The sequence below is a fragment of the Piliocolobus tephrosceles genome, chromosome 10 (assembly GCF_002776525.5).
Source record: "Piliocolobus tephrosceles isolate RC106 chromosome 10, ASM277652v3, whole genome shotgun sequence".
In the NCBI taxonomy this organism is placed as follows: Eukaryota; Metazoa; Chordata; class Mammalia; order Primates; family Cercopithecidae; genus Piliocolobus; species Piliocolobus tephrosceles.
The window spans coordinates 93421059-93448169 of record NC_045443.1 but is presented as its reverse complement, the minus strand read 5'-3'; the positions used below and the strand labels follow the sequence as shown (position 1 = coordinate 93448169).

The following is a 27111-nucleotide window of genomic DNA, read 5'->3' as shown; positions in this document are numbered from 1 at the left end:
TCAGGAGATAGAAAGGAGTTTGCTTTTCTTGGAAAAAACATCAATTCTGTTTTGTAGGTGTTGGGAAACCACTAATTCCTGAAAGATGTCGGATGCTCTTGGCTTTAAGGATCAATGTCTTAGCCAAAGGATACAGTGGCATTTCCCTGGAGACCCTCAAACAAGTTATCGAAATGTTTAATGGTAATGCAATGATTCCCCAGATGGAACCTCTGTGGAGGCTGGGCGTGTACCACAGGGTAGACTTGATTGGCCAGTTGCTGAGGAATCCCCTGAGATAAGAAGACATGAAATAATTGAAATGAGTGAGAAATGCGCTTGGCAAAAAGAAAAATAGTTAGATGGGGGAAGAGGAGAAAGTCGATCAGAGATGCTTACTCCTGTGAACCTTAACTTATTCTGCAAGACCCTTTCCCTAGCATTGGTCATTTTCAAGACTAGAACAGGACCCTTAAGACTGCCCTTACATTCAAGCCTGCCTAGAAGAACCTTAGATTAAATGATACACGAATATGGTTAGAAAAATTGCATAATGATATCGATGTCCATCCCAAAGACCAATTCAGTAGTTCTGGTTGGTGCCTGGGAATCTGAAATCGTAATGCCCCCCAGGTGATGGCCAGACTTGCACACTAAAATCCAACTTCTTGCAAGGGTAGAACAGAAATGCAAAGAGGTTAATGACTCCTTTGTAATCAAGAAGCCACGTAGTGGCAGGATATGATGGAACTCAACTCTAGAGCTTTCTTCTTGGATAGGAAAATTCTAATGTGGAAACCAGATTTGCAGTGGTTGAAGGTATTGTCCCTTCTCCCAGGTAAGGACAAGCCTTCTAGGTCAGTGGAGACTCAGAACTCTTTGAGGCGAAGGAGAGGGAAGAGAAGCAGAGCTGAGGCAGTCACAAGGAGCAAAACATATTGAGCTTCCATGTTATGGACGCAAGTGGCACATAAATAGGATATGCCAATGAGTGGAGAGCAATTTGAATGAACAGTCTGTTGTCCACAGGGCTGTGCTGAACAGACTAGTAGTGATTCCATCACCTTAGCCCTAAAATCCCAGACAGTAGCACTCCAACCTTAAACCCACCTGGACTTTATGGGTGAGTCTAAGGTACCTCTGAGAGTTCCCCAGCGTGAACTTGAGCCGGAAGCTGGTCTGTGGATGGCACTGCCATACCCAACTGATATTATTTAACAGTTGGAAAAAATGCTGTCAGGAATCTGATTTTATTTCAGAAAAATGAAGCCTCTTTTTTGGTAACTTTTTGGGAATTTCTTAGAAAATGGCACGTGTTTATTGATAAGGGGCAGTGGGGTGTAGACTGGGTGACTGGCAAAATGAAAAGACTCAGTTGCCTATGACTTCTCTTCCCCTGGGAAACCTTGTTAATGCTTTGGTCCACCACTACCTTCTGGAACATTTTATATTACTTTTCCAATGTTTCCAAACATTTTCCAATAGCTTTGAATGGCTAAACTTGGTCAAATGAATGTCCTTTAACTTCATATTTAGATAATTTCTAACTATTTTTCCTGTAATAAACAAATGAACTGTAAAAAACAAAAACAGACAAAAAACCCAGCTAGCTCCCGATCTCATCTTTAAGATACATTGCTAAATTTCTACAAGTGGAAGTACTAGGTCAGATTAGAGCACACAGATTTTGAGGGCTTTGCATCCAGAAGTGTCCTCCTTCCTTCTTCTTATTTATTTAGGAGACAGGGTCCTTTTTTGCCACCCAGGCTGGAGTGCAGTGGCACGATCTTGGCTCACTGCAACCTCCACCTCCCGGGTTCAAGTAATTCTCCCACCTCAGCCTTCCCAGTAGTTGGGAATACAGGCATGCACCACCACGCTTGGCTAACTTTTGTGTATTTTGCAGAGACAGGGTTTCGCCGTGTTGCCCAGGCTGGTCTTGAACTCCTGGGCTCAAGTGATATGCCTGCCTCTGCCTCCCAAAGTGCTGGGATTACAGGTGTGAGCCACTGTGCCCGGCCCTTCTTTCCTTCTTGCCGTCTCTCTCTCCAGCCATCCCTTCCTCCCTCTCTCCTCTTTTCCTCCTCTCCACCCGCACTCCTCTTTTTCTTTCTATAGCAATTCATCTAGGTCCCTTACATATTAGCTGGGTTTGAAGAATTGTCTTTCCCCAGGTGTTTATGCCATAAAGTGATAGCTACTGGAGGCAGGGTGAGGGGCAGGGTGCACTCACTGACAAAGCAAGGAGAGTCAGAATGCAGTACTCTTGAACTAATTGCTACCTACTTCTCTCCCAGCCTCCTGCCTGCCCTATGTTCCGGAGAAAGGAACCGTTGGTGCCAGTGGAGACCTTGCTCCACTCTCTCATCTTGCTCTCGGGTTAATTGGAGAAGGGAAGATGTGGTCTCCAAAGAGTGGTTGGGCTGATGCTAAATATGTAAGACTTACAACAGCTTCCATCTGCAGCAATTGCCCTAGGCTGGACACCAACTGTGCTTGCATGCTTCGTATCACTTAATCCTTACAATAGCGCAGTGAGGGAGCCTCTACTATCCTTACTTTATAGATGAGACAACGAAAGCTTAGAAGTCAGATGAGGGAAGACTGTTGTTAGCTGTCAGCCTTCTGGGTTTGGTAATCACCTTGGTGAAAAGGTATAACTGCTACTGTTAATCCCAATAATTTATCCTGCACCTACAACATTTCCAGTGCCTAGCAGCAAGGTCACACACTGTCACAATTTTAATTAGGAGTTGTTCTCACAGGTGCAGCGGTGTGGCTTATAGCACTTACTATATGGCTTCTGGAAAACAGGGTTCATTTTTCCCTCTTACCCTAGTGGCTAATCAAAAAAGCCTGTTTTTGATAAAGCTTTGTGTTTTCTTCTTCTGTGTCTGAATTTCATTACAGCAGCACAAAGCATCATTTAATGTATCATCCCTGATGAATTGCTGGAAGGTTCCCTGATAGTAAGTGAAAAGGGCAGAAGGCCCCGGAAGAGGAAACAGCTAAGGAAATAGATAATCCTTTTGGGGATGCAACTTCTAGATCATCTGTCTTCCATGCAGCCTTGTCTTTGATTATTTCACTATGGACTGTGTTTTCCTCCAACCACCCTCACACAGCAATCACCCTGACTTTTCTAAACAGCAAATTCAAGCATGTTCTGGTGAAAACCTGTAATGCTTCCCATTGTCCTCAGGATAAAGGTTAAAGTGGCTTTCAAGGGTCTTGTTTGTCATGTTATCCCCTAATCCCTTCTATGTGTGGTTCTGCATTGCAGAAACTGGAGGTTGCATGTAGTGGGAATGTGCTGGGCAGAGGGTCTGGCACAAATACATACTTCTCTCTCCAATTTCTGCTTCTGAAACGTCTTCTAGGGATCTTTTGAAGCCAGAAATTGAAGACCAGCCTGGGCAAGAAAGCGAGGCTCTACCTCTACAAAAAATAATTAAAAAATTTTCCTGGCACAGTAGCCTGTGCCTGTAGTCCCAGCTACTCAGGAGGCTGAGGATCACTTGAGCCCAGGAGTTCAAGGCTGCAGTGAGCTAGGATTGCACCACTCTGCTCGCTCCAGCCTGGGTGACAGAGACGGGTGTCTAAAAAATAAAAGAAAAAGAAAAAAAGAAAAGCCCTCTAAGAAGCTTTCCTCTCTGCTGCTCCACTTCCTACCTCTTGAGTTCCTTGTGACCCTCCTGTATGCTCTCCTAGCACCTTACATGATTGTTTTCCACTGCACCCCACCCACTTCCCACATCCTCGCACTGAATGTGCTGTTACTCAGCTCAGATTGCCCTGAGCTTGCTTGTCTTCATTTTGCCTACTCCTGGACCCACCCCAACACCCAGAACAGAATCCAGCCTCTAGTTGATACTTGAATCTAATTGTGAAATTGACATAGTAAATGGGACCACTCTGTCCTTCTCTTACCTTAACTTCCCCTTCCTTCTTTCCTAGAGGGACCTTAACTTAATGACTCTCTACTTCTTTTATTTCAAGGAAAGACTGTTCTGCCCATCCCCCCTCCGGATTCTGTCTCCATCTAGTAGAGGGAATTTTATAATCCCTTCTTCATTGGTGCCAACATGTGTGCCACAAAAGCCCTGCTCTGAGGTTTTGACAGTGTTTAAATGACACATTAGTGAGGTTAGAGGACTTTTTAGGTCAAGCTCTGGAGGCAGGGGAGCGTGAACAGGGAGGAGTCCAGCCTGAGCACAACACAGACACATGTATGTGTGTCAGATACATGTATGTCAGGAGGCAGTGGTAAAAAAGGTGAACGTTAAGGTGGAAACTGAACACGAAGGATCTAGAGACCAAAATTTCGGGTTGATTTTGTAGACAACGGAGCCCCTGATTTCAGTACAAAAATTAATTGAAAGGTAAGTCTGCTTTCATGAATAAAGAACAAAACTAGAGAATAGACCAGAGAACATGAGTGGAGCCAGTTCCTATAGGTCTCATCTCTTATAAGATGGACTTTTGGGCGTAAAGAGCTATTATTGGATTCCATATGATATTGGAAATAGGCTAGTATTTCATTTGATACCCATTTTCATAGTTTTAATCATTCTATAGGTCCTAGAAGCCCATGGATTGAAACCAGTTATTTTAAAACCAAAAGAGGTAAGGAAACTCAAGGAAAATATGTTCATAGTGCATAAGTCTTTATTTATGCTGTATTTTCAGTTTTAATCTCAGCCTCAATGGTTCCTTAAATGCAACTTGTGTGTCTGTTTAAAGTTCATCCCTGAAGAAGGGTCACCTCCATAAGAATTTAAAAGATTCTTTATGCCAGGCGTGCTGGTGGATGCCTGTAATCCTAACACTTTGGGAAGCCAAGGTGGGTGGATCGCCTGAGCTCAGGAGTTTGAGACCAGCCTGGGCAACATGGTGAAACCGTATCTCTACCCAAAAAAAGAGACAAAAATTAGCCAGGCATGGTGGCGCACACACTTGTAATCCTAGCTACCCTGGAGGCTAAGGTGGGAGGATCACTTGAGCCCTGGAGGTCAAGGCTGCAGGGAGCCATGGAGTGCAGTGCAGGGAGCCACTGCACTCCAGCCTGGGCAGCACAATAAGACCCTGTCTCAAAAAAGAAAAAAGATTCTTCATGCCACAATGCACAGGGGGGGTCTCTTAGGAACTTAAAACTTGAAATTGAGTTCTGTTAGGATCTCTGAGAGACAGATGTTCTCAGCCAAAATTCCTTAGAATGCTCTAAGAGTCTTGGACCAGAATTAGTTTTTTTTTTTTTTTTTTTGGATGTCTCATCAATAACAGTAAGAATTTAAAGAAGAAAGAAAGGAAACCTAATGCACTAAAGATTTTATGTGCAGTCTACACTCCAGAGCTGCATTGCTGCTTTGGAAATGGGGATACTTAACGAGTATTTCATTTGCCAGATTTGTGCTTATGAGTTCACATATGATAGCACTTATTCTTCAAGGGCTTAAATAAACATTACTGTTCCATACTTTAGAAAACAAACATAGTTCAGCTGACTGGCTAATTTTTCTCTTATGAAAGCAAAAGATACAAAATCCACTGGTATGTAGGTTCATTACAATAACCACAGTAGGAAACTTTGCTCTCTCCCCCAACAGGGCTTGGCACTCATCAACGGGACGCAGATGATCACATCCCTGGGCTGCGAAGCTGTAGAGAGAGCCAGTGCTATTGCACGGCAGGCTGACATTGTGGCAGCTCTGACCCTTGAGGTGCTGAAGGGCACCACCAAAGCCTTTGACACTGGTCAGCAGAGTTCTTCCTTGCGGTTGTTATTCATTCAACCAGAGGTGGTGGGGTGGGGTGACTGAGGTCTTTAGACACAGGAGTGGTGGGGGCAAGTGGTAGGGAAGGAGAAAATCCAAGTGCCTATGGCGTACCCAGTGTGCTGCTTCTTCATCTAAGCTATGGCTTAGATCAAGGATCACCTGATCCTTGAAAGAACTGCAATTTACAGATACACAGAGTCCGGAAGTTGAGTGACTTGCCTCAGATCACCTGGGGATCTGGGTGCATCAAGCTCTGTGTTGTCTTACGAATCTTTTTACAGGACTTTAGAACTACAGTAGGATTAGGGTTGGTCCCGACTAGAAAATTGGGAAAGAAAAACTATCGAATTGGTAGCTTATTTAGAAAGTAGTGAATTTCAACGACCCCCCAACTATAATATGAAAAGGGCAGAACATTGTCTAAAAGTAACTGAGTTAAAGTAGGCCACTGTAGGGCTCCCTCCTGTTATTAGCGCTATTCCTTTAAGGTAGGCCCAGTGTCTTGAGTGGAATTCCCAGTGGTCTCAACATATAGTTTGCTATCAGATATTTAAAGTAGAAGGAATCAAGTCAACAAGGAAAATTGTGCTTTTGAAGGTAAGTTTCTAATTCTGAGTGGTGGCTAAGGACCCCTGGGACTTTTGAGGACTGTGTCAGCACTGTAAATGGTCCTGAGCCTTTGATGGTCGTTTATTCGAATATCAGAATTACTTGACCTGGCACGGTGGCTCACGCCTGTAATCCCAGCACTTTGGGAGGCCAAGGTGGGAGGATCGCTTGAGCTCAGGAGTTTGAAACCAGCCTGGGGAACATAGTGAGACCCCATCTTTAAAAAAATAAATGGAATTATTCAGACTTTTTCTCCTCTATCAATTCTAGACATTCATGCTCTTCGACCTCACCGTGGGCAAATTGAAGTTGCTTTTCGGTTTCGGTCACTCTTGGACTCAGATCACCACCCATCAGAAATAGCAGGTCTGACCATGTTTATGGGAGTGACCTATTTGGTTATGTGTTTTGTGAAAAGAATTGGTAACATGACCCCTGACTCATCCCCTCCGCCTCTTCCACAGAGAGTCACAGGTTCTGTGATCGCGTCCAGGATGCATACACCTTGCGCTGCTGTCCACAGGTAAAAGTGAAAAAAAAAAAAGTCAATAAAAAATGCCAATAAAGTTTTTCTTTCCCCAGGTTCAGGATGAAGAATTTTAAAACAGGAAAGTGTTAGAAAAACATGTAATGGTCAACTATAGTCCAAATTTCTTACTGACTCTATGAAAAGTTATGTATATTTTACCTTTATGTGTGCAATTGTTGTAGTTTCCATTCTATATGGTGAACTATTTGTTTTCTTTTGATTGTTCAACTTACTTTCAGAGTATTTCGGTCTGTGCCAAGTTTCAGTCTATGGTGTAATAGAGTCCTCTCTAGAATAAATACCCTCATTTCCCTTTACTCAGCAAGTTATCTTTTCTAGGTAGCTTATTAAACAATAGATCAAAACACCTATGGGTAAGAATTGTCAAATTAGATCTACAGGAAGATTAAGTCCTCCCTGATATTTTAATAATGATAGCAGATTCTATGTGACAGGCACCATTATCACTTTCATGTATTATCTTTATCTTTCATGTATTAATTCATTTAATCTTCCCAACTATGAGAAAGATACTCTTTCTCCCATTTTGCAATGGGGAAACTGAGGCACAGAATTAAGTACCTTGCCCAAGATCACACAGATAGATTATTATTTTCTTGACTTCTGGGAGAAACCAGAAGCCAGGTGCTGCTTTAGAGCATTGTGGCTATCTTTGGGGTTTGTACAGGGTAGCTGCCTTACGTGTGAGCATCTTTTAATGTGATACCTTCATGCTTCATGAACTTTACCACCTTGGATAATAGCTACCATTTGAGTAATCTCTGTGAGTCACATCTAAGAATTTGTTTGCATTATTTTATGTACTTCTCAAAAGCCATAAGTGCTATTGTCTGTTTTCTAAGTCTTCCTCTCTTTTAACTATAAACCTAAGGAATTTGCCCAAGTCCTATCTCTAACCTGGGAGTGAATCCACCTGTGTCTAGAGTTGGCGTTCTTCCACACCATGCTGCTTTGTATAGATTGATCTAATGTGAATATATGTGATAATGAATTTATTCTCATTTGTTTCAGTGAAAACCCAAAAGAATTATAACAAAATTATCTTCATGTCAAAATGAACAGACTATAATTTCCATGCTTGTAACTTTAAGATAAGATCTTCTGTAGTCTTTATAACTTTAAGATCAGATCTTGTGTATTAATATTGGTATCTTCAGGTAATCAAATGGGTCATATACCTTATTCTGATTGTATTTTAGGTCCATGGTGTGGTGAATGATACAATAGCATTTGTGAAGAACATCATTACCATAGAACTGAACAGTGCAACAGATAATCCTGTATCTTTTGATTGTCTACTAACCTGCAATTATACAATTGCAGCTGGTAATTTTAAGATCTACTGAAACAATCATTTTGTGTAGCTTCTCAGTTCCATTGCTCCATTTCACAGAGTAAATGAATCAGTACCTGAGGCCCAGAGGTTAACTGACTTTCTCCACATCAGAGCTGGTAAGTGGCAGAGGTGGCCCGTGAACTTACTCTCAGGTTCCAAGTCTAACATGCTGTACTTTCAAAATGGACCCATTCAAGATTTAAGAAGATATTTCCAGCATTGGCTGACGTGTTTCCCGAAGACACTTGCCCTAAAACCCACTGCCAAGGTTGTTGGTGGAAGGGTGAAGACTTAGGTCACAAATATGATTGCAGAGATGCTAGACAGTTTATTTATGCAGGCCTCTCTGCTTCGAGTGAGAGCAATTTGTGTTACACAGAGACCAGCCTTTTAACACTTACCGAAGTATTGATTAAAGAGTTATGGCTTCCTTATCCTGAGGTTTTTGGCATTTTTTTGTTTTTGTTTGTTTTTGTTTTTGGGGCAAAGTCTTACTCTGTCTCCTAGGCTGGAGTGCAGTGGTGCAGTCTCGGCTCTCTGCAACCTCTGCCTCATGAGTTCAAGTAATTCTCCTGCCTCAGCCTCCTGAGTAACTGGAATTACAGGCACATGCCAGCAGGCCCAGCTAATATTTGTATTTTTAGTAGAGACAGGGTTTTGCTGTGTTGACCAGGCTGGTCTTGAACTCCTGATCTCAAGTGATCCACCTGTCTTGGCCTCCCAAAGTGCTGGGATTACAGGCATGAGCCACCACACCGGACCCCATCGCGAGTTTTTATTTGTCATGCGGACTTTGCTCAAATTAGTGCTTTTGCATATGTTCAAAGAAATAGTAAGACTGATTCCATTTCTCAAGGATGGAGCTCCTCTCTTCTTAATGGTGTGGCTTATCTCAGAGCCATCTGGTTTTTTGCTATGGAATGTTCCATGATTACTTAGTTCCCCAGATATTGAGGTGATCAGTCAGGAGTCACGCTGGCAAAGTTTTCACGGAGACAGCACTGCCTCTGAAGATAACCAAACGCCTTTGGAATCTATTTTTCCTATTCCACATCTACCTCAGTTCTAAATCCCAGAGAAAGTGCTGAATCAGCAGCCCTGAAAAGTAAGTCATAGGCTGAGTTAGCAGATGGTTATGTGATAGCTCTGTAAGATTTCCCATGAGATGGCTTTCGTGTGTTTTTTGACAAGCTTACTTCAGAATGTGTGTTTTATGTTCTCTCACATTGTTTACACTGAAATCAAATGCACACTAAATAAGTCTCAGGAATTGGGGGTCTCTCTGTTCACCTCAATATCACCCCATCCTCCAGATGGAATAGTAGTTTTTATGAACTCTATGTAGTCTTATCTCAGTACCAGTCTTTTCACTCTAGGGAAGAGGTATCTATTCTACATTTATATCACTGCCTTTAAAGGGAATCTCATAGTTTTTAGAAATTACCATTTAATTACTGGGTATGGGGCAGGGGATAATTAATTCCGCACTATGCCTCAGCAAGAATTTCAGTCAAAAGTCTTTTTTTTTTAAATTAAAGATTGCTAATTATTGATAAATTTCCAATAGGCTAATATTTGGGAGTTCTCCTGCAATACTGGCGTTACCTGAAAGAATATGTTTCTCAATTTTCTATTGCAGATATGGAGCCCCATCACACATGCTGGATATTGTGGGAGTTAAATTCTAATTGTCTTCATCTAATAGCCAACAAACAAATTTGGAACAACTAGAGGACAATAAAAACATGTCTAAGTTCTAAATTGATGCAGAATTCCATGCTACAGGGATTCAGAGAATGGAGAGGAGGCCACGGTCAAGGAGCTAGACCCAATGGGCTCACAGTTACGTGTGCAGAATAGAGTAATCCACACTTGACTAGGTTATGTAACACATACATCTCCAACTCTTTCGAAGTTAGAACCTTTCTTGCACACAGCGAGTTCTCAGTTAATAGGTAATGAATATTCTTGAGCCCAGGAGGCAAGGATTAGCTCTTTAGAACCAGGAAAGAGGATCTATTACTGCCTTTTCCTGGGTGCTTGCTGGTTTAAGTAAAGTGTGTGATGGAATAGAATTATCTCAGGCTGGGTTTGGTGGCTCACGCCCTTAATCCCAGCACTTTGGGAGGCCAAGGTGGGCTGATCACTTGAGGCCAAGAGTTCAAGACCAGCCTGGCCAACATGGCAAAACCCTGTCTCTACTAAAATTAACTGGGTGTGGTGGTGTGTGCCTGTAATCCCAGCTACTCAGGAGGCTGAGGCACAAGAATCACTGGAACCCGGGAGGCAGAGGTTGCAGTGAGCCAAGATGGCACCACTGCACTCCAGCCTGGGCGACAGAGTATTACAGAAAATAAAAAAAGGATTATCTCAGAATAATAATATTCAGCAAATTTAAACTTGCCACTTACTGAAAATGGATTCATGAGGACATATTGGCCACCATCTGCTGTTGAACGCTGACACCAGATTACTGAGTAAAAAATTCAAAAATGTTCTCAAAATTGATTGTTCCAGACATTTTGGTAGTTGCTTATCAGCAGAATTTCCCATTCAACAGATTCTTTTATGGAACCCAAGTTTGCAGTGCCCATTGAAGAAACAGAATTTGCTTTCAAACAGATGTGTTGGTCTCTGTTTTTAGTTTCAGGCTATAAACCTTTTGAGAGCAGGTACTAACCACCAGGTTAGTACGGTTATGGTGCTTGAGAATCTAATCTCAAAAGAAAACATCATTTCAAGGTTCATGTTTTTTTGGCCTCCAAATTAGGTGTACATGATCCACCTTTAAGGCTTTTTGTTTGTTTTTTGCTTTTGTGAACTTTTATGTCTCTTGCAGGAAGACTTGTCTCTTTCTGTCCATCCAACATTTGTACACGGACTGTCACCTCCACATTAAAAAAAGAGGGCGGGAAAGGGTTGTACTTGAAGTGACTGGCAAACATTATCTTCAAGCCTTAACCTCTTTGGAAAGATGGTCTTCGCCAATAGGGGAGAGACAATTTCTGGAGGAAACTTCCATGGCGAATACCCAGCCAAAGTAAGCTTTTTGAACTGCTCTTGACCCAGAAAGCACATTCCAATATAGGCTGACTGAGTGGAGACCCTCTTTCAGGCCCTAGACTACTTGGCCATTGGCATCCATGAACTTGCTGCAATCAGTGAGAGAAGAATCGAGCGGCTCTGCAATCCCTCCCTCAGTGAGCTGCCTGCCTTCCTGGTGGCTGAAGGTGGTCTGAACTCTGGGTTCATGATAGCCCACTGCACGGCAGCAGCCCTTGGTAAGGATACTGCCCTTTTCCCAGAACACACGCCCATCCATCTAAGGGTCTTTCCATTTCACCCAGAAGTATCAAATGCGGTCTGTGAGTGAGATCTAACTTTTCACCACTTTTATTTGCATCCTAGCTTTCTCAGTGCAAATGTAACAGGTTAATTCTAATATTTTTCAGAAAAAGATAGTTTAACAACTTCAATATTGTTATACTGAAATATAATAATACAATAATAAGGCTGTAATGGACAATTTATCTGTGGAAAGCAATTTGACATTGCATATGAACTTCATCTCTGCAGCTTTTTTCCAAATCTCCATTGGAAGACTATTGGAAGAAGACTAAGATGCTTATAGTTAATGGTGAAACTTGAACCGACCTATAATTAAACTTTAATTAAACTTTCAAACCTATAATTAAACTTTGGATACCTTTCACTAAATATAACAACCACTAAAAACATAAAGATGTTGTTGCAACATAAATAAATGCTTATAAGCAGCAGGATACCCTCTATGAAGATTGAGCTTCAATATAGTTTATTTCTGACTCAAGATTGTAAGAGACAGATGGAGTAACACATCAGAACAGTCCCTGGCACTAAGTAAGTGCTAAGGGCCTCATTTATATTCATTCACTTAATTGTCACAATTGTCACCTGAAGTAAGTGCTATTATTATCTATAGATTAATATCTGAAGATCTGACAGTTAAGAGACTTGCCCAATATTGCACAGCTAGCAAGATGTAAAGCAGAATTCAAACCTGTGAATTTTGGCATGCAAAACTGTGCTTTTACTTTAATAAATGAGGATCTCATTTTAATCCATACTAATCCAACCCTAAAATAGGGTTGTCAAATTTAACAAACAAAAACACAGGATGACTACTTAAATTTGAATTATTTGGGACATACTTATACTACAAAAATTATGTTTTTTAAATCTAAAATCAAAATTTAACTGGGCATCCTCTACTTTATCTACCCTACCCTAAAAGGCAGGATAGCATGAGTTATTACGTGCGTAGACACTAGATTAGAAGCCCAGCTCTGCCATTTACTAGATCTGTGAGCCTCTTTATCCTGTTGATCCTCAATTTACACCTGCATAAAATGAAGATGATAAATTTACCTAAGGGGGTAGTTTGGAGGATTAAATGAATTGATGCATATAAAGCCTGGCATATCATAAGCACTAAATAAATACTAGTTGCTATTAATATTATTTCCAACCAACACAAATAACCAACTAAGAGCCACTGAATTCACCTCCTCTGACCCAGTATCTTCTATTTGCTCACTTGCTTATTAATAAAATAACCCTTTAACAGGTAGAAACTTCTCACAATAACATAGTGGGGGAGTAGTCATTGATTTCTAGAGAACATGATGGACATTGGGAAGCCTCATTTGAATATGTTTTAGTTTCCCAAGCTGCCTATTGAGGTTGTTTGGCTTGCTTTCATTGCAGTAAAATTAGGGTTTTTCTTTTTTTGGCCCTTGTAAGTTATCTCTCTGAACAAGCCTCACCACAGGTTGCTTATCCATATAGTCCTCAGTTTAGGGTCCAATGACTGGGGACTTACAGTGCTGAAACCTGGAAAGTCCTTGGCCAACCAACATGACCTTGACAAAGTAGCATGACCCTAGTTTAAAGCGAGATCATCTTAGGATACGATCCCATATGGCATAGAAAACAACGGAAACTTCACCCATGACCGCTCTTAAAGCCTAAGAAAGAGAAGAGACTTTGAGTCTGACCTTTCCTGACTTCCAAGCTAGGGCAAGGGAACTTCCTAACCTAAGTCCTTGCTACTTATGTCCTCAGACCAACAATATGGCCATCACCTGAGAGCTTGTTAGAACAGCAGACTCTCAGGCCCCACCCAAAGCTTAGTCTCTTTGTTATAACAAGGTCCCCAAGTGGTTCATGTGCGCTGGAAAGCTCGACAGTCCTATATCTTGGTCCTCTCTAGAATTCCCCCTTCTCCCAGATACTTCTGGCAGTCATCGAGCCCCTGTTTACATCCACTTATATCATCCTTGAACATTCTGAAGTCTTAAATTTTCTTCCCCAAGATTTGTGGGTCTAGCCTCAGTCCCCAAATGCCACGCCTGAATTCTGGTGACACAACCAAATTGATCTCAAGTACCTGAAAATGGCCATCATGTCTCTTTCTCCCCTAGTCTCCCTGGCATGCTAAATGCTTCCCAGGTTTTCATCTTGGCCTTGTTATATTAGAATTCCCAGCTGTCCCATCCCCCTCCTACCTCAGAACTCACTATTGCTTTGGAGTCCTCACCTGGGGAAAAATATGACCTGCTTCCTTTTCCCAAAGCAGCTTTCTATCATCAGGGCTTGAATAATGTCCCAGATCTTCTGGAGAGTGTATCCCATGCTGTGGAGCATTCTGTGGAAGCCAGGGGTCCTTCAGATAGCTCATCCTATGAGGAGCACTTCTTAACTGGCACTGGTCTCTCGCAGTTTCTGAGAACAAGGCTCTGTGCCATCCCTCGTCTGTTGACTCCCTCTCCACCAGCGCGGCCACGGAGGACCACGTCTCCATGGGAGGATGGGCAGCCAGGAAGGCCCTCAGGGTCATCGAGCACGTGGAGCAAGGTAATGCTGATGAGTCCGGGATGGCGGGCCTCCCTGATAGACCACTGTGCCTGTGCTTCTCAGGTGGGATCGCCCACCAGCAACATCAGCATCACCTGGAAACCTGTTAGGAAGGCAGACTCTCAGGCCTCCTTCCAGGCCGGCTAATTCAGAAACTCTAGGAGGAGAGTGGAGCAATCGGTGTTTAACGAACCCTCCAGGTGATTCTGATCTTCGCTAAAGATTAAGAACCTTGCTCTGTCGCCCAGGCTGGAGTGCAGTGGTGTGATCTTGGCTCACTGCAACCTCTGCCTCCCAGGTTCAAGCGATTCTCCTGCCTCAGCCTCCCAAGTAGCTGAAATTAGTAGCGCCACTAAGCCAATTTTTGTGTTTTTAGTAGAGACGAGGTTTCACCGCGTTGGCCAGGCTCCTCTCAAACTCCTGACCTCAATTGACCTGCCCACTTCGGCCTCTCAAAGTGTTGAGATTACAGGCATGAGCCACCGTGCCTGGCCTGTTTATTCTGTTTTTAAAGAAAGAGGAATTGCTTTCCTTTAGGCATTTTTCTCTGTGTTTCTAAGTTTACCCAACAGTATTGGAAGCAGATGGCTGACAAAAGAATATCTCAATTTTAAGATAAATGTGAGAGTTCAGTCCTTTTTTTGGTAATGGTTGTGTTGAGATATAATTCACATATCTTATACTTCACTCACTTAAACTGTACAGTTTAATGGGTTTTGGTAGATTCACAGAGCTGTGCATACATCGCCACAATCAATTTTAGAATGTTTTCATCAGCCCACAAGGACACTGGTGCTCTTCAACTCTGACCTCCCTGTTCTCCCTACTCCCCCAGTCCTAGTCCTAGTTCGAATCTACCTTCTGTCTCCGTCTTTGTTTTTGTGGTTTGTTTTCCTATTCTGGACATTTCATGTGAATGGAATCCCGTAGTCTTTTGTGTCTATCTTTTTTTAGTTAGTAAAATGTTTACTTTTTCTAATTTTTCATATAATCTTGCTCCTTCTAATAGTAAAACGTTTTCAAGACTCATGCATGTTGTAGCATGAATCAGTCCTTTATTCCTTTTTATACCCAAATAATATTCCATCATATAAATACACCACATTCTGTTTATCCCTTCAAACACTTGATTTGTTTCCACCTTTTGGCTAATATGAATAATCCTGCTATGAACATGTGCAAGTTTCTGTGTGGATGATGTTTTCATTTCTCTAGGGTGGAATTGCTGGGTCATATGGTAACTCTATGCCCATCTTTTTAGGAACTTCCAGACTGTTTTCCAAAGTGGCTACACCATGTTATGTTCCCACCAGCAGTATTTGAAGGTTGCGATTTCTCCACATCCTTGCCAGCACTTCTTTATTTATTTATTTATTTATTTTGAGACAGGGTTTCCCTCTGTTACCCAGGCGGGAGTGCAGTGGCATGAACATGGCCACTGAAGCCTTGACTCCCTGGGATTAAACCATTATCCCAGCTCAGCCTCCTGAGTAGCTGGGACCACAGGCATGGGCCACCACACCCAGCTAATTTTTTTTATTTTTTGTAGAGATAGGGTCTCGCTATATTGCCCAAGCTGGTCTCAAACTCCTGGGCTCAAATGATCCCCCTGCCTCAGCTTTCAAGGTGCTGGGATTACGATCAGGAGGCTGGGTGCGGTGGCTCAAGCCTGTAATCCCAGCACTTTGGGAGGCCGAGACGGGCAGATCACGAGGTCAGGAGATTGAGACCATCCTGGCTAACACGGTGAAACCCCGTCTCTACTAAAAAAAAAAAAAAAAAAAAACTAGCCAGGCGAGGTGGCGGGCGCCTGTAGTCCCAGCTACTCGGGAGGCTGAGGCAGGAAAATGGCATAAACCCGGGAGGCGGAGCTTGCAGTGAGCTGAGATCCGGCCACTGCACTCCAGCCCCCGTGACAGAGCAAGACTCCGTCTCAAAAAAAAAAAAAAAAAAAAAAAAAAAAGATCAGGAGCCACTGCACCTGACCTAGGACTTGTTATTATCAATCTACCATAATGTGTTCCTTATATTCATTCTTCACAAGGATTCTCTATTGAACATATTGCTCTGGTCTAAAGCTTAGAGTCACCCTTCTCTATCGATTATCTTCTATCTAGTTCATCAGCAAATCAATCCTACCTTCAAAAGACACCAGTCCAGCCTCTGCCATCTCCTTCTGATGGGCCCCCTTGTTTTCCTTTCTTTTTCTTAAAATAATTTCTTAAATGGCTCTTGGTTACTCCCATTTGGAATTTTTTTCTTTTTCTTTTTAGATGGGTCTTAGTCCCCTTCTTTTCACTAATGTTTCTCTCTAGGAACCACACACAATAAACTAGAATGAGCTTTTGAAAGCGTAATTTAGACCACATCATGCCCCTGTGGGAAATTTACCAGTTACTTTCTATTGCTCAAGATAACATCCAACCCCCTTACTGAAGCCAATGGTAACATGGCTGGTTACATGATCCAGCTTCTGCCTGTCACTGCAACCTCTCTCCATCCCATTTTCTTTTACTTTTTATTTTTTATTTTTTTTTTGAGATGGAGTCTCGCTCTGTCGCCCAGGCTGGAGTGCAGTGGCCGGATCTCAGCTCACTGCAAGTTCCGCCTCCTGGGTTTAAGCCATTCTCCTGCCTCAGCCTCCCAAGTAGCTGGGACTACAGGCGCCCGCCACCTCGCCCGGCTAGTTTTTTGTATTTTTTAGTAGAGACAGGGTTTCACCGTGTTAGCCAGGATGGTCTCGATCTGCTGATCTCGTGATCCGCCCGTCTCGGCTTCCCAAAGTGCTGGGATTACAGGCTTAAGCCACCGCGCCCGGCCTCTCCATCCCATTTTCAACCCTGAAACCCCAGTGTTGTTCTTGTATCTGCCAAAAAATGCATCCCTACCTCAGCACTTGCTGGACTGCTTGCCTGCAGCACTGGCCCCAAGGACTTCACTCATTCTATCTCTGGAACTGCCTAGAATTCATCTGAGATGCCTTCCTTGTCTACCTCAGCTAAAGCAGCAACCATTATTTCATTTGTTTGTTGTTGTTATTTTCCTAACAGCACTTAGTATAATACCTGTGATATACTTAGGCTTGTCTTTCCTAGTAAAATATAAGGTCTATTGGGGCAGGGATCTTCTCTGTCTTGATCATACCCCTAGGTGGACCTAAAACATCTAGAACCATGCCTGGCCCAGACTGGGTGCTCAAATGTTTGCATGACAATAAAGTTGGCACTATAGGTCCAAATGATAGATGCAGCTTGTCCAATGTAGTTCTCTCCTTTTATATCAGAAATGTGTAGTTGGCACACACACACAAAAAAAAAGGCACTCTGTGTATCAAGCATGTTTATTGTTACTTAAATTTGCTTTGTCTATGTATATTAAACAAATACCTATAAATCTTGGCATCCGGTGATGCTGGATATAGAGTATAAGCACCTGCTTATTACTAGTGATTCTTTGTTACACAGGTAACTAGTGTGGGAACACAGAAAGAATAATTCCACCTGACTGGGGCGGAAAGACATCTACCACTTGAGCACAGTGGATTAAACAGTGAAAGAGATGTACTTGGCCTTTGCCCTCTTAGAAATTTAAGTCTAGCCAGAGAAGTAGATACTGAACAGCATGGTAACTTTTTGTAGCACTTAACAAAATTATAAAAACAGTTCTAGGAGGAAATAACTGAACATGATCTAGTCTGAAAGAACCAGAAAACGTGTTTCTGAAGTATTTAAGATTAAGGCCTAAACAGCAAATAGAGCCAGCTAATGGGTGTGTGTATGTGCACGTGAATAAAAGTACCACATTAGTTTTGCAAGGAAAAGGAAAGGGGATGTGCACAAAATATATTGTCTTGGGTTATATGGTTATATTGAGATGGGATATCCAAGTACAGATGCAGAGCTCAGGAACGTCTGAAGATTCATCTTTTTTTTTTTTCTTTTTCTTTTTTTTTTTTTTGAGACAAGGTCTTGCTCTGCTGCCCAGTCTGGAGTGCAGTGGTGAGATCTCAGCTCACTGCAACTTCTGCCTTCTGGGCTCAAGCAATCCTCTCACCTCAGCCTCCCAAGTAGCTGGACTACAGGCATATGCCACCAGTGGGCTGGACTAATTTTTATATTTTTGGTAGAGATGGGGTTTTGCCATGTTGCCTGGGCTGATCTCGAATCCTGGGCTCAAGTGATCCACCCGCCTTCGCTTTCCAAAATACTGGGTTTGCAGGCATGAGCCACCGCACCTAGCCATGTCCTGGGATTAATGATGAAGGTCAGCATTCTCTGCACAGAGGCAGCTGAAAACTACTAGACATAAGGAGAGAATACCAGGAACAGAACCTTGCATTCGAGGGAAAAGGCATAACCTGAAACGTAATAGCCTATGGGAGGAAGGAGGGAAACCTTTTCAAAGGAAATAGCTTCAAGAGCTCAGGGTAGCAGAGGTCTGCAAGGTCAAGAGAAGCATCTTTTTTTAGAGAAAGGAACACAGGTATAAATTAACCTCAGAGACAGATAAAATGAATAATGTTCAAATTGTAAAACTTTGAGAACATATTTGCAATACATCTAAGTAGAACATATGTTTGCAATATATCTAAGTGGTACCATTATTTATTTGCTTGGGATTATTTTAATTCATGTGAATTATACTGTGTTAAGGTGAAGATAATAATCATATAAAACCAAAAGGTGTTTCCATGGTTCTTCCGATACGTGTTTTCAGTGTGTTTAAGAAATTTATTTTGAGGATCGAAGATTCGAAGGATTATTAGGCCACAGAATATCAGCTTATTTCAAAATAAATGAGAGCCATTTGAAATATATCCAGCGAAATCAAGATGCATTGAACCCCTTGAATTTGTAACAAGAAAGTGTCAGACTTTTAAAATTCCAATTGGTGGATTCAGGGAGAACTGCTAGCAACAAAGAACATTTAACCAAATGTTGCAGAGGTAGCCACTTAAGGTTTTCCTGACATGTTTCACATTTATCTTGCAAATATTTACTTCCCAGTTTTTTCTGGTCTTTGACATTACCTATCAGACCATGCTTCTCATGATGTAACATCATATCACCAACACATATTGAACATTTTTTATGTGCATTCAGTCTTTTAATTCATTTAACCTGCACAGTAACCCTAAAAGGTAAGTACTATTATTCCATTTGATAGGACAGGAAACCAAGGCAGAGGTTAAATAATGTGCTCGGGGTTATGCAGATAGTAAATGGCAATGCTAGAATTGCAATCCCAGGCAGTTGGTTCAAGTTCACTGTCTTAACCACTCCCCTATACTGCCATATTGATTCCAAAAAATGAACTAGCATCTTCATGGTTTATTGGACTTCCATTTGCATGATTGCTTCATATATGTCCTCCCGTGGAAGTATGTCAAAATGAAATCGCTGTGAGTTGAGAGTATACTACTTTAGTCAGATCTTTGTAATACCTGTAAGGTTTGGGACTGGAAAATAGGGTCATTGATTTGGTAATAAGCTAGGATTTATTCCAGTCATCTAAGTGGCTTTAAATGAATAATATCTCTTCTCACTTGCCAACTCCTCACTCAACTTCTATGATCAAGATGGATGACAAGTGTTTCCTATTTCTACCTTTATGTAAATTTCAAGTTGCTTTTAGTTTTGCTCTTCTCTTTGGCTTGAAATACCTGGCACATAGACCTCTATCAAGGATTTGAAGGAGTCAGTGAATGCGCAAGTGAGTCTTTAGTTGCCCTGGAACTAACTCCGTAATGTCTGTTTCAGGCCTTCAAGCTTAAAGGTTCTCAAGTCAACTAAAGCAGAAATCTTTATATTGTCTTTCTGACCTAAGAACACTTATTAAATGTGCCATACCTGTAATAAATTTTTAATATTGGAATCCGTATTTCTTTACATTTGACCCAGTCTAGATTATGAAGAAGTTTTTTTATTGAAATGTAATTCAAGATTAAACCACTTTGGATTTCATTACTTGCCAAGAAAATTAGTTTAGAAGCTTAAAGTTGATCAGACTGTCTAGGTGGTTAACCCAAATAGAGTATTAAAAACATTTGGCTTCTTGTCTTTCAATTTATGAAGTACATTATGAACTCTGGTGAGTGCAGATAGGTCGCAATGGGAGAGGATGAAGTTGTGAAATTCACTGTGGACCTGGAAGCAATTTCTCATCTTCTAGTCCAGTATCCCCACCTCTCAATTCGTATGGAATTGGAAACCATGAGATTTAAAGCATCTCAATGAAATGCATACAATTATTTAATAGAGCTGGGGCTCAAGATGAGGATCAGCTCTTCTTTCTGACCTCCTTCCCTACCCACATGGCCCAAACTTGGCCAACAAACCTTGGTTAGAGGATGTGAATGGCAGATTTTGCTAGTGCAAATGAATGGGCAGCTTCCTGGGTAGGTGTGCGGGTCTCGTAATTATTCAGGTAAATGTCTCAATTCTCCCCTTCTCAGCATTAAAGATACAGTCAAGGGGTTAGAAAACAGGTTAAAATGGCAACTAAATACCAAAGCAACTTAATTCTACAGATAGACAGAGAACGAACCATCTGTTGGTTGGCCGGTGATGGGTGTCAACTTTGGGAAATCCACGTTCCTCAAACATGAAGTCAAACTTTCATAAGCTACCCTCTTGGAATTTCTTGTTTCAGTGCTGGCCATTGAGCTCCTTGCAGCCTGCCAGGGTATAGAGTTTCTACGTCCCCTGAAAACAACCACTCCACTGGAGAAGGTCTATGACCTGGTGCGCTCTGTTGTAAGGTAAGATCAAACAGGTCTCTGAAAGTTACATCAGTTCAGCACGGTAAACCCTGGCAGGGCTTAAAGTTTGGCTGATGGGTGAATGTGCTTTCCCTATAGGCCCTGGATAAAAGATCGCTTCATGGCCCCGGACATCGAGGCAGCGCACAGGCTGCTCCTGGAGCAGAAGGCAAGCTGGCCCCTTGGCTTGTTTCTTAATTTTCAATTGTTACGGGAAAGCAAAGTCGGGGATGGGGAAATATTGCCTTATTCTATTGTTTTCTGGCTATTCCTGGGGAATGAGCAGAAAGGTATTTCAGCAACAACTTGCAGCACCACTAAGAAGCCATGTAATAAACACTACGTGCCCCAGGGTGCAGCCAAATGTTGAATATCTAAGGATTAGAAACAGAAATGAATTTTAAATGGAGTTTTGGGACAATATTCATGGCGAAAAAAGAAGATGTCAGGTTCATTGATACCTCCCCACCCCTGCAAGATGTCCTCTTTGATTCAAAAGTATGTTCCCTTCCGGGTGATGCTATCACAACTACCACCACTGGGTGCAATGGCTGTATAGACCTGGAGGGAAAACCAAGGCCCAGGTGTTTACTTCAGAAGACTTTCCATCTGTCTAGCGCTCTGGTGAGATGCGGGTTTTTCTTTCCTGTGTATTTCCACTGGTGACATTGATCGTACACTCAGCTGCCAGGCACGGATGTCCAGCGTGCTGGCTTATCTTTTAAATATCGCTTTTGAAGTGCTTCAAACCTTTTGAATAACTTGGGGGTGTTATGTTCCCTAGAATCGCTTGATTTCCTTAAAACAGCTGCTCTGCTCTGGGGGAGTGATTTTTCCCTGGGATTTTCACACCCATTATTTCTAAGCATGTCCTGCACTCTTGGTGGGGAAGCTGCTTTTCTGCTGCCAGTTTTGGTGCTAGGAGGGAGGTATGTGAGAGTTAGCCTTTAAGAGTATTCATTTTCTAAGGTCATAAAAAAGAATAGGAAAGGCTCCTTGGCTGTCGGTGGCAGTTAAAAAGCAGCTATAAACCAAAAACGGGGCCTTAATTTGATTAAATTAAAAAATTTTTTTTAGAGATGGGGGTCTTGCTATGTTGCCAAGGCTGGACTCGAACTCCTGGGCTCAAGTGATCCTCCCACTTTGGCCTCTTGAGTAGCTGGGACTACAGACACATGCCACCATGCCCGTCCAGGGCCTTACTTTGAGATGATGGTATGCTTAAAAAAAAAGAGGTTGGTGGGTGGGAAGTGAAAACTAACCAAGGATCTGAGGCAGTGCCTCTCCAATGTTAATGTGGCTATGAATCTGCTGGGCATCTTGTTAAGATGCAGGTGTGGATTCAGTAGTTCTGGGTGAAGGCCAAGATGCTGACTTGTCCCAGGTGATGCTGATACTGCAGGGGCACAGGCCATGCTTTAAGTAGCAGGGTCAAAGGAACAGAGCCCCCGTGGCATGGAAATAAGGCAACAGGGAAATTCAGTTCACTTCCTTTTATCATTTAAGGCTTGCTTTAGAAAACACACAGCTCCAGGCCATATGTGGTGGCTCACGCCTGTAATCCCAGCAAGCACTCTGGGAAGCCACCGTGGGCGGCTCACTTGAGGCCAGAAGCTTGAGACCAGCCTGGCCAACATGGTGAAACCCTGTCTCTACTAAAAATACAAAAATTAGCCGGGTCTGGTGGCAGGCGCCTGTAATTCCAGCTACTCAGGAGGCTGAGGCACAAGAATTGCTTGAACCTGGGAGGTGGAGGTTGCCGTGAGCTGAGATCATGCTACTGCACTCCAGCCTGGGTGACAGAGTGAGACTCTGTCTCACAAAAACAAAACAAAACAAAATAAAACAAAAAAACCATGTAGGTCCTGTTAAGACCCTGGAGAAGCTATCCTTCACTCTGTCCACACTGAATTCTCTGGGTTTTGTTATTTGCTTTCTTGTTTTGCTTTGGAAAAGTATGCAGCTTAAAATCTTTATGATGACTTTAGAAAGTTTTGGACTTTGTATATTTACAGTCTTTAATGCAACCAAAGACTAATTGACACAGGTCATATGTCAAATGGCTTAAAATAAAGGCAAGCAAACAGCAGCTGTGTCCAGTCATGTATAGAGGATGTTTTGACTTCGGATGAAGTTGATGTGTAATAGCATGTGGAAACAATGTTGTCAATATTTCAACTTTGTTTTGTCCTTGCTTTTCAGGTTTGGGAAGTAGCTGCTCCATACATCGAAAAATACAGAATGGAGCATATTCCGGAATCAAGACCTCTTTCTCCAACAGCCTTTTCACTGAAATTTCTGCACAAGAAATCCACCAAAATCCCGGAGACTGAGGACCTTTAATGGGCTTTGTCATGGAGTAGCAGATCAGAGGGCAGTCAGTTTAGCACAAAGCAATACTAGGCTGAAGGAGAGACCTGAGAACTTTCCTAGGTAGATCAATCCATTGTATACTTCAGTTCTTCTAACGCCTACTTTGGTTAGGCTGATGGCAGTATTATAGTTGCTAAATTCAGCACTGTGTTCCTGTTGTCATGGTTCAAGACCTACCAGGTATTTTCAGATTGTAGGAGTTTTCTTTCTTTCTTAACAATTTCAACAGGCCACTCACTCTTAAGGGTAAGAAGAATAACCACAATTGTATGTGCCTGTTTTACTCTTAGCATTAGATGAATTCAAATTTGGAAACAGATTGATAGCAATTTTTTCTAAAAATGTTAGGCTTTTGTTAACCTTTTTTTGTTGTTGTTTTTAATTTGCTTCAACCAGTTGACTTTCTTTGGCTAATTTTACTTTGCATGATATGCCTTAATATGTCTTCATAAATAACCATTTTAAGTCATAATTTGTCCTTAAGCTGCTTTTTTCTTCTATTAATTGGATCATAGTAAAGAGTAGTCAATAGGGTCTTCAGCTATTAATTATAGAGGTGATTAAAACCAACAAGGGGTTTCATGTGCAAAGGAGATAAGGAATGAATATAAAGATTGCTATCTGGTGGCTCTTATTAAACTGTGTATTTCGTATTTATCACTACACATATTCCCCAAATGTGTAGAGTTTGAGGTTAGTATTTTCACTTCCTAGGTGTTAGTACTCTATTCACATGCTTATTGTAAGCTTCCTCAGTTCACAGATAAGGAATCTCTGGGCGTTAACCAACCTCCTTTCTGTAATGGTAATCATTAAAATGAGTCCTATTGACAAAGGTCAGATGGAGCACTGGAATGTATTACCCAATCTGTTTTTTCCCCCAAGAAGATAAAGGACCTTCAGGGATGGCTTAAGTGTATCTGTCCAAATGAAAGATGGGTCACATGACCTCTTGGCTTCCCAAGGCTAAGCTCTGTGACTTTGCAGCCATGTGTGCATGTATGTGCAAGGCCCTTCAAGTGGTCTGAAACCGTGGCTCTAAAAACCATAGCTGGTGGAGAGGAGGCCAGACACACTTGCCAGCTTGCCTACCTGATTGCCGTCTAAAATGGGCCCATCAGTGGACTTCACAATAGAGTTTTCACTCTTTAGATTTGCAACCTGTCCACCGGAAAGGTGGACACTGAAGTGAAAACTGCTGCCCAGAGAAATTCAGAGAACAAAAAATGTGCTGAGGAGCCTGTTTACCTAAAGGTTGTTTGGTGCTATTCTTTGTCAAAATGTGAACACACACAAATGAGGTTTGTGCGCTGTCATCCATGAGCTGCCGTTGAGCCAGTAGCCCCCAGTGGTCTGATGGTGCTCATCGCTCCAGTTTGGGGAATGCTGGATTCTCACGGCCCCTGCAGTCCTCCAGGTCAAAATGACACTTTGTCACTGAGTTTTCTACAGGGCTCTATTAGTAACTGACAACACACGCCTTCAAGGGAACTTCAAGGGAAACATGGAATAAACTAAGTCTCAATTGCCTTATGATGTCGCTTTATTCTTAGGTTTTTATAATGGTTTAGTACCTCTAACAGCAGTTAATCAAGTTTCTGAAGGAACATATGCTTGACTCAGTACACTCTTTTTCCCCTTGGCTAGCAGCAAAAGAGTTGGAGGCATCAGGATTTCCTCCCCAGCCCCGCAGGCTCACCTGGGCTTTGTTACAAGTTGTCTCAGGGCAGCCGGAGGAGGCAAACCCTAAAGCACAAGGGCTTTTCAAGCCCCTGTTGTGCCACATTCGCTAATGTCCTGTTGGCTAAAGCAAGTCACGTTCCAGGCCCAGAGTCAATTTGGGAGAGTAACACTCAAGGGCATGGGCATGTGATTTGGCGTGATCCATGGGCCCGTATCTGACAATCTACCACATGCATAAAATCCCATCACAGGCCAGGAGCGGTGGCTCATGCCTGTAATCTCAGCACTTTGGGAGGCCAAGGTAGGTGGATCACAAGGTCAGGATTTCAAAACCAGCCTGGCCAAGATGGTGAAACCCTGACTCTACTAAAATTACAAAAATTAGCCAGGCGCAGTGGCAGATGCCTGTAATTCCAGCTACTTGAGAGGCTGAAGCAGGAGAATTGCTTGATCCCGGGTGGCAGAGGTTGCAGTGAACCAAGATCGCGCCACTGCACTCCAGCCTGGGTGACAGAGTGAGACTCCATCTCAAAAAAAAAAAAAAAAAAAAAAAATCACAACCGGCAAAATTCAAAAGCAGATGCATTTCATACTGTTTTAAACCTGTGTCTGATTTTTGGGTCTGATCACTAGATTGCTTTTTATTAAACTTTATGGTTCTCTCTTTATGGTTCATTTTGTTTTATTTTGTGATGGAATCTCGGATCTGTCGCCCAGGTTGTAGTGCAAAAGTGCTATCTTAGCTCACTGCAAACTTCTGCCTCCCGCATTCAAGCAATTCTCCTGGCTCAGCCTACCAAGTAGCTGGAATTACAGGTGTGCGCCATCACACCCGGCTAATTTTTGTAATTTTAGTAGATATGTGGGTTCACTATGTTGGTCAGGCTGGTCTCGAACTCCTGACCTCAGGGAATCCACACACCTTGGCCTCCCAAAGTGCTGGGATAACAGGTGTGAGTCACCGTTCCCGGCCCATTTTGCCTTTTTGCTTACTTTTGTTAACAGTATTAATTTATTAAATGTAAACATTGAAAATATACCGAAAAAATAGTTGGAGAACATTAGTTTCAACCCAGAGGGTAGACTTCATTAGTCTAAAATAGAAAAGACAGTTAAATTACAATGCTTTAAAGGCTATCACAGAGATGTGGGAATGTGGGGAGGGGCATCCAGCTCCAATTCCTATGTAAGTAAGAGAAGGAAAGCATTCTGGGCAGACGGAACCATGCTGCACGGCCCTGAGCAGCTCACTGTCCCCTAAGGAACAGTGTGAAGATTGCTGTGACTAGGGCTTAGAACTCAGAGCTGCTCAGACTTTAATGCGCATGTGAATCACCCAGGGCTTGTTAGGACGCAGATTCCGACTCAGCAGGTCTGGGTCCAGCCAGAGGTTCCCCATTCCTAGCGAACTCCCGTGAGTTGCACGGGCTTGCAGCACACTGGCCTGGGAGGAATAGGGCAGTTTAGGGTAGATGTCTTCTTCTGCCTTCATTCAAAAAAGGCATGAATGCTATTTGTTTAAAGTGAGTGCCTGCTAGATGAAAAATCAGATGTGCTTCTTCTCCTTGTTTCTTCAATAGAAGAAGCTAGTCTTGTGTTGCTTGAGTTCCAGGGAAGAGCGGACCTAACATTCAGCTTTGGCCTTATGTCTATCTCTTGCATCCCAAATGCTCACAGTGCCTAGGTGACTGGTCACAGGGGAGCCATCACACACAGCAACTGTGTGCCCCCCACACTGTGTGAAGACTTCTTAAACAATCGCATGAGGTTCAGAGCTCCAGAGACCCCATCGAGATGAAAACAATATGCAATGTTACCCTTAATCTTCCAATGAGGGGCATTTTGAATTGCTTTATATTGACTACAGCAAAGCCTCTTTCATTCAGGCTCTATTAACCTGATATTAGTGATCACTTGGAGAGTCAATCTTTACTTCTCATATCATTTCTTACCAAGTTTGGTAATGCAGTTGTGATTATAAAGATGACTGAAACATTTAAAAAGATTTCAAATCAACTCACATGGCTTTTAAAAACACCCATTTATATGTAAATAATTATCCACTCTTTACAAATACTTTTGTAACTTCCTAAAACACTCGAAGAGACGACGCTGCTGATCTACTTCCAGGCTGAAAGGAGACAACAAC

The 27111-nt window shown here is 42.3% G+C and overlaps 1 protein-coding gene across 1 annotated transcript in view; it reads left to right on the top strand.

Annotated features, from left to right (window-relative positions):
* Positions 1-24809, top strand: part of HAL (histidine ammonia-lyase) — a 28283-nt gene extending 3474 nt beyond the window's left edge. Inside the window, exons 9-21 of the mRNA XM_023230750.2 lie at positions 58-183; positions 2277-2416; positions 4558-4605; positions 5586-5733; positions 6636-6731; positions 6830-6888; positions 8115-8195; positions 11226-11291; positions 11367-11532; positions 14012-14146; positions 20798-20906; positions 21006-21075; positions 23109-24809. Of these exons, the coding sequence (XP_023086518.1) occupies positions 58-183; positions 2277-2416; positions 4558-4605; positions 5586-5733; positions 6636-6731; positions 6830-6888; positions 8115-8195; positions 11226-11291; positions 11367-11532; positions 14012-14146; positions 20798-20906; positions 21006-21075; positions 23109-23249 (1385 nt within the window). The 3' untranslated portion in view covers positions 23250-24809. The remainder of the gene's footprint in view (positions 1-57; positions 184-2276; positions 2417-4557; positions 4606-5585; positions 5734-6635; positions 6732-6829; positions 6889-8114; positions 8196-11225; positions 11292-11366; positions 11533-14011; positions 14147-20797; positions 20907-21005; positions 21076-23108) is intronic.
* The last annotated feature ends 2302 nt before the right edge of the window (positions 24810-27111 follow it).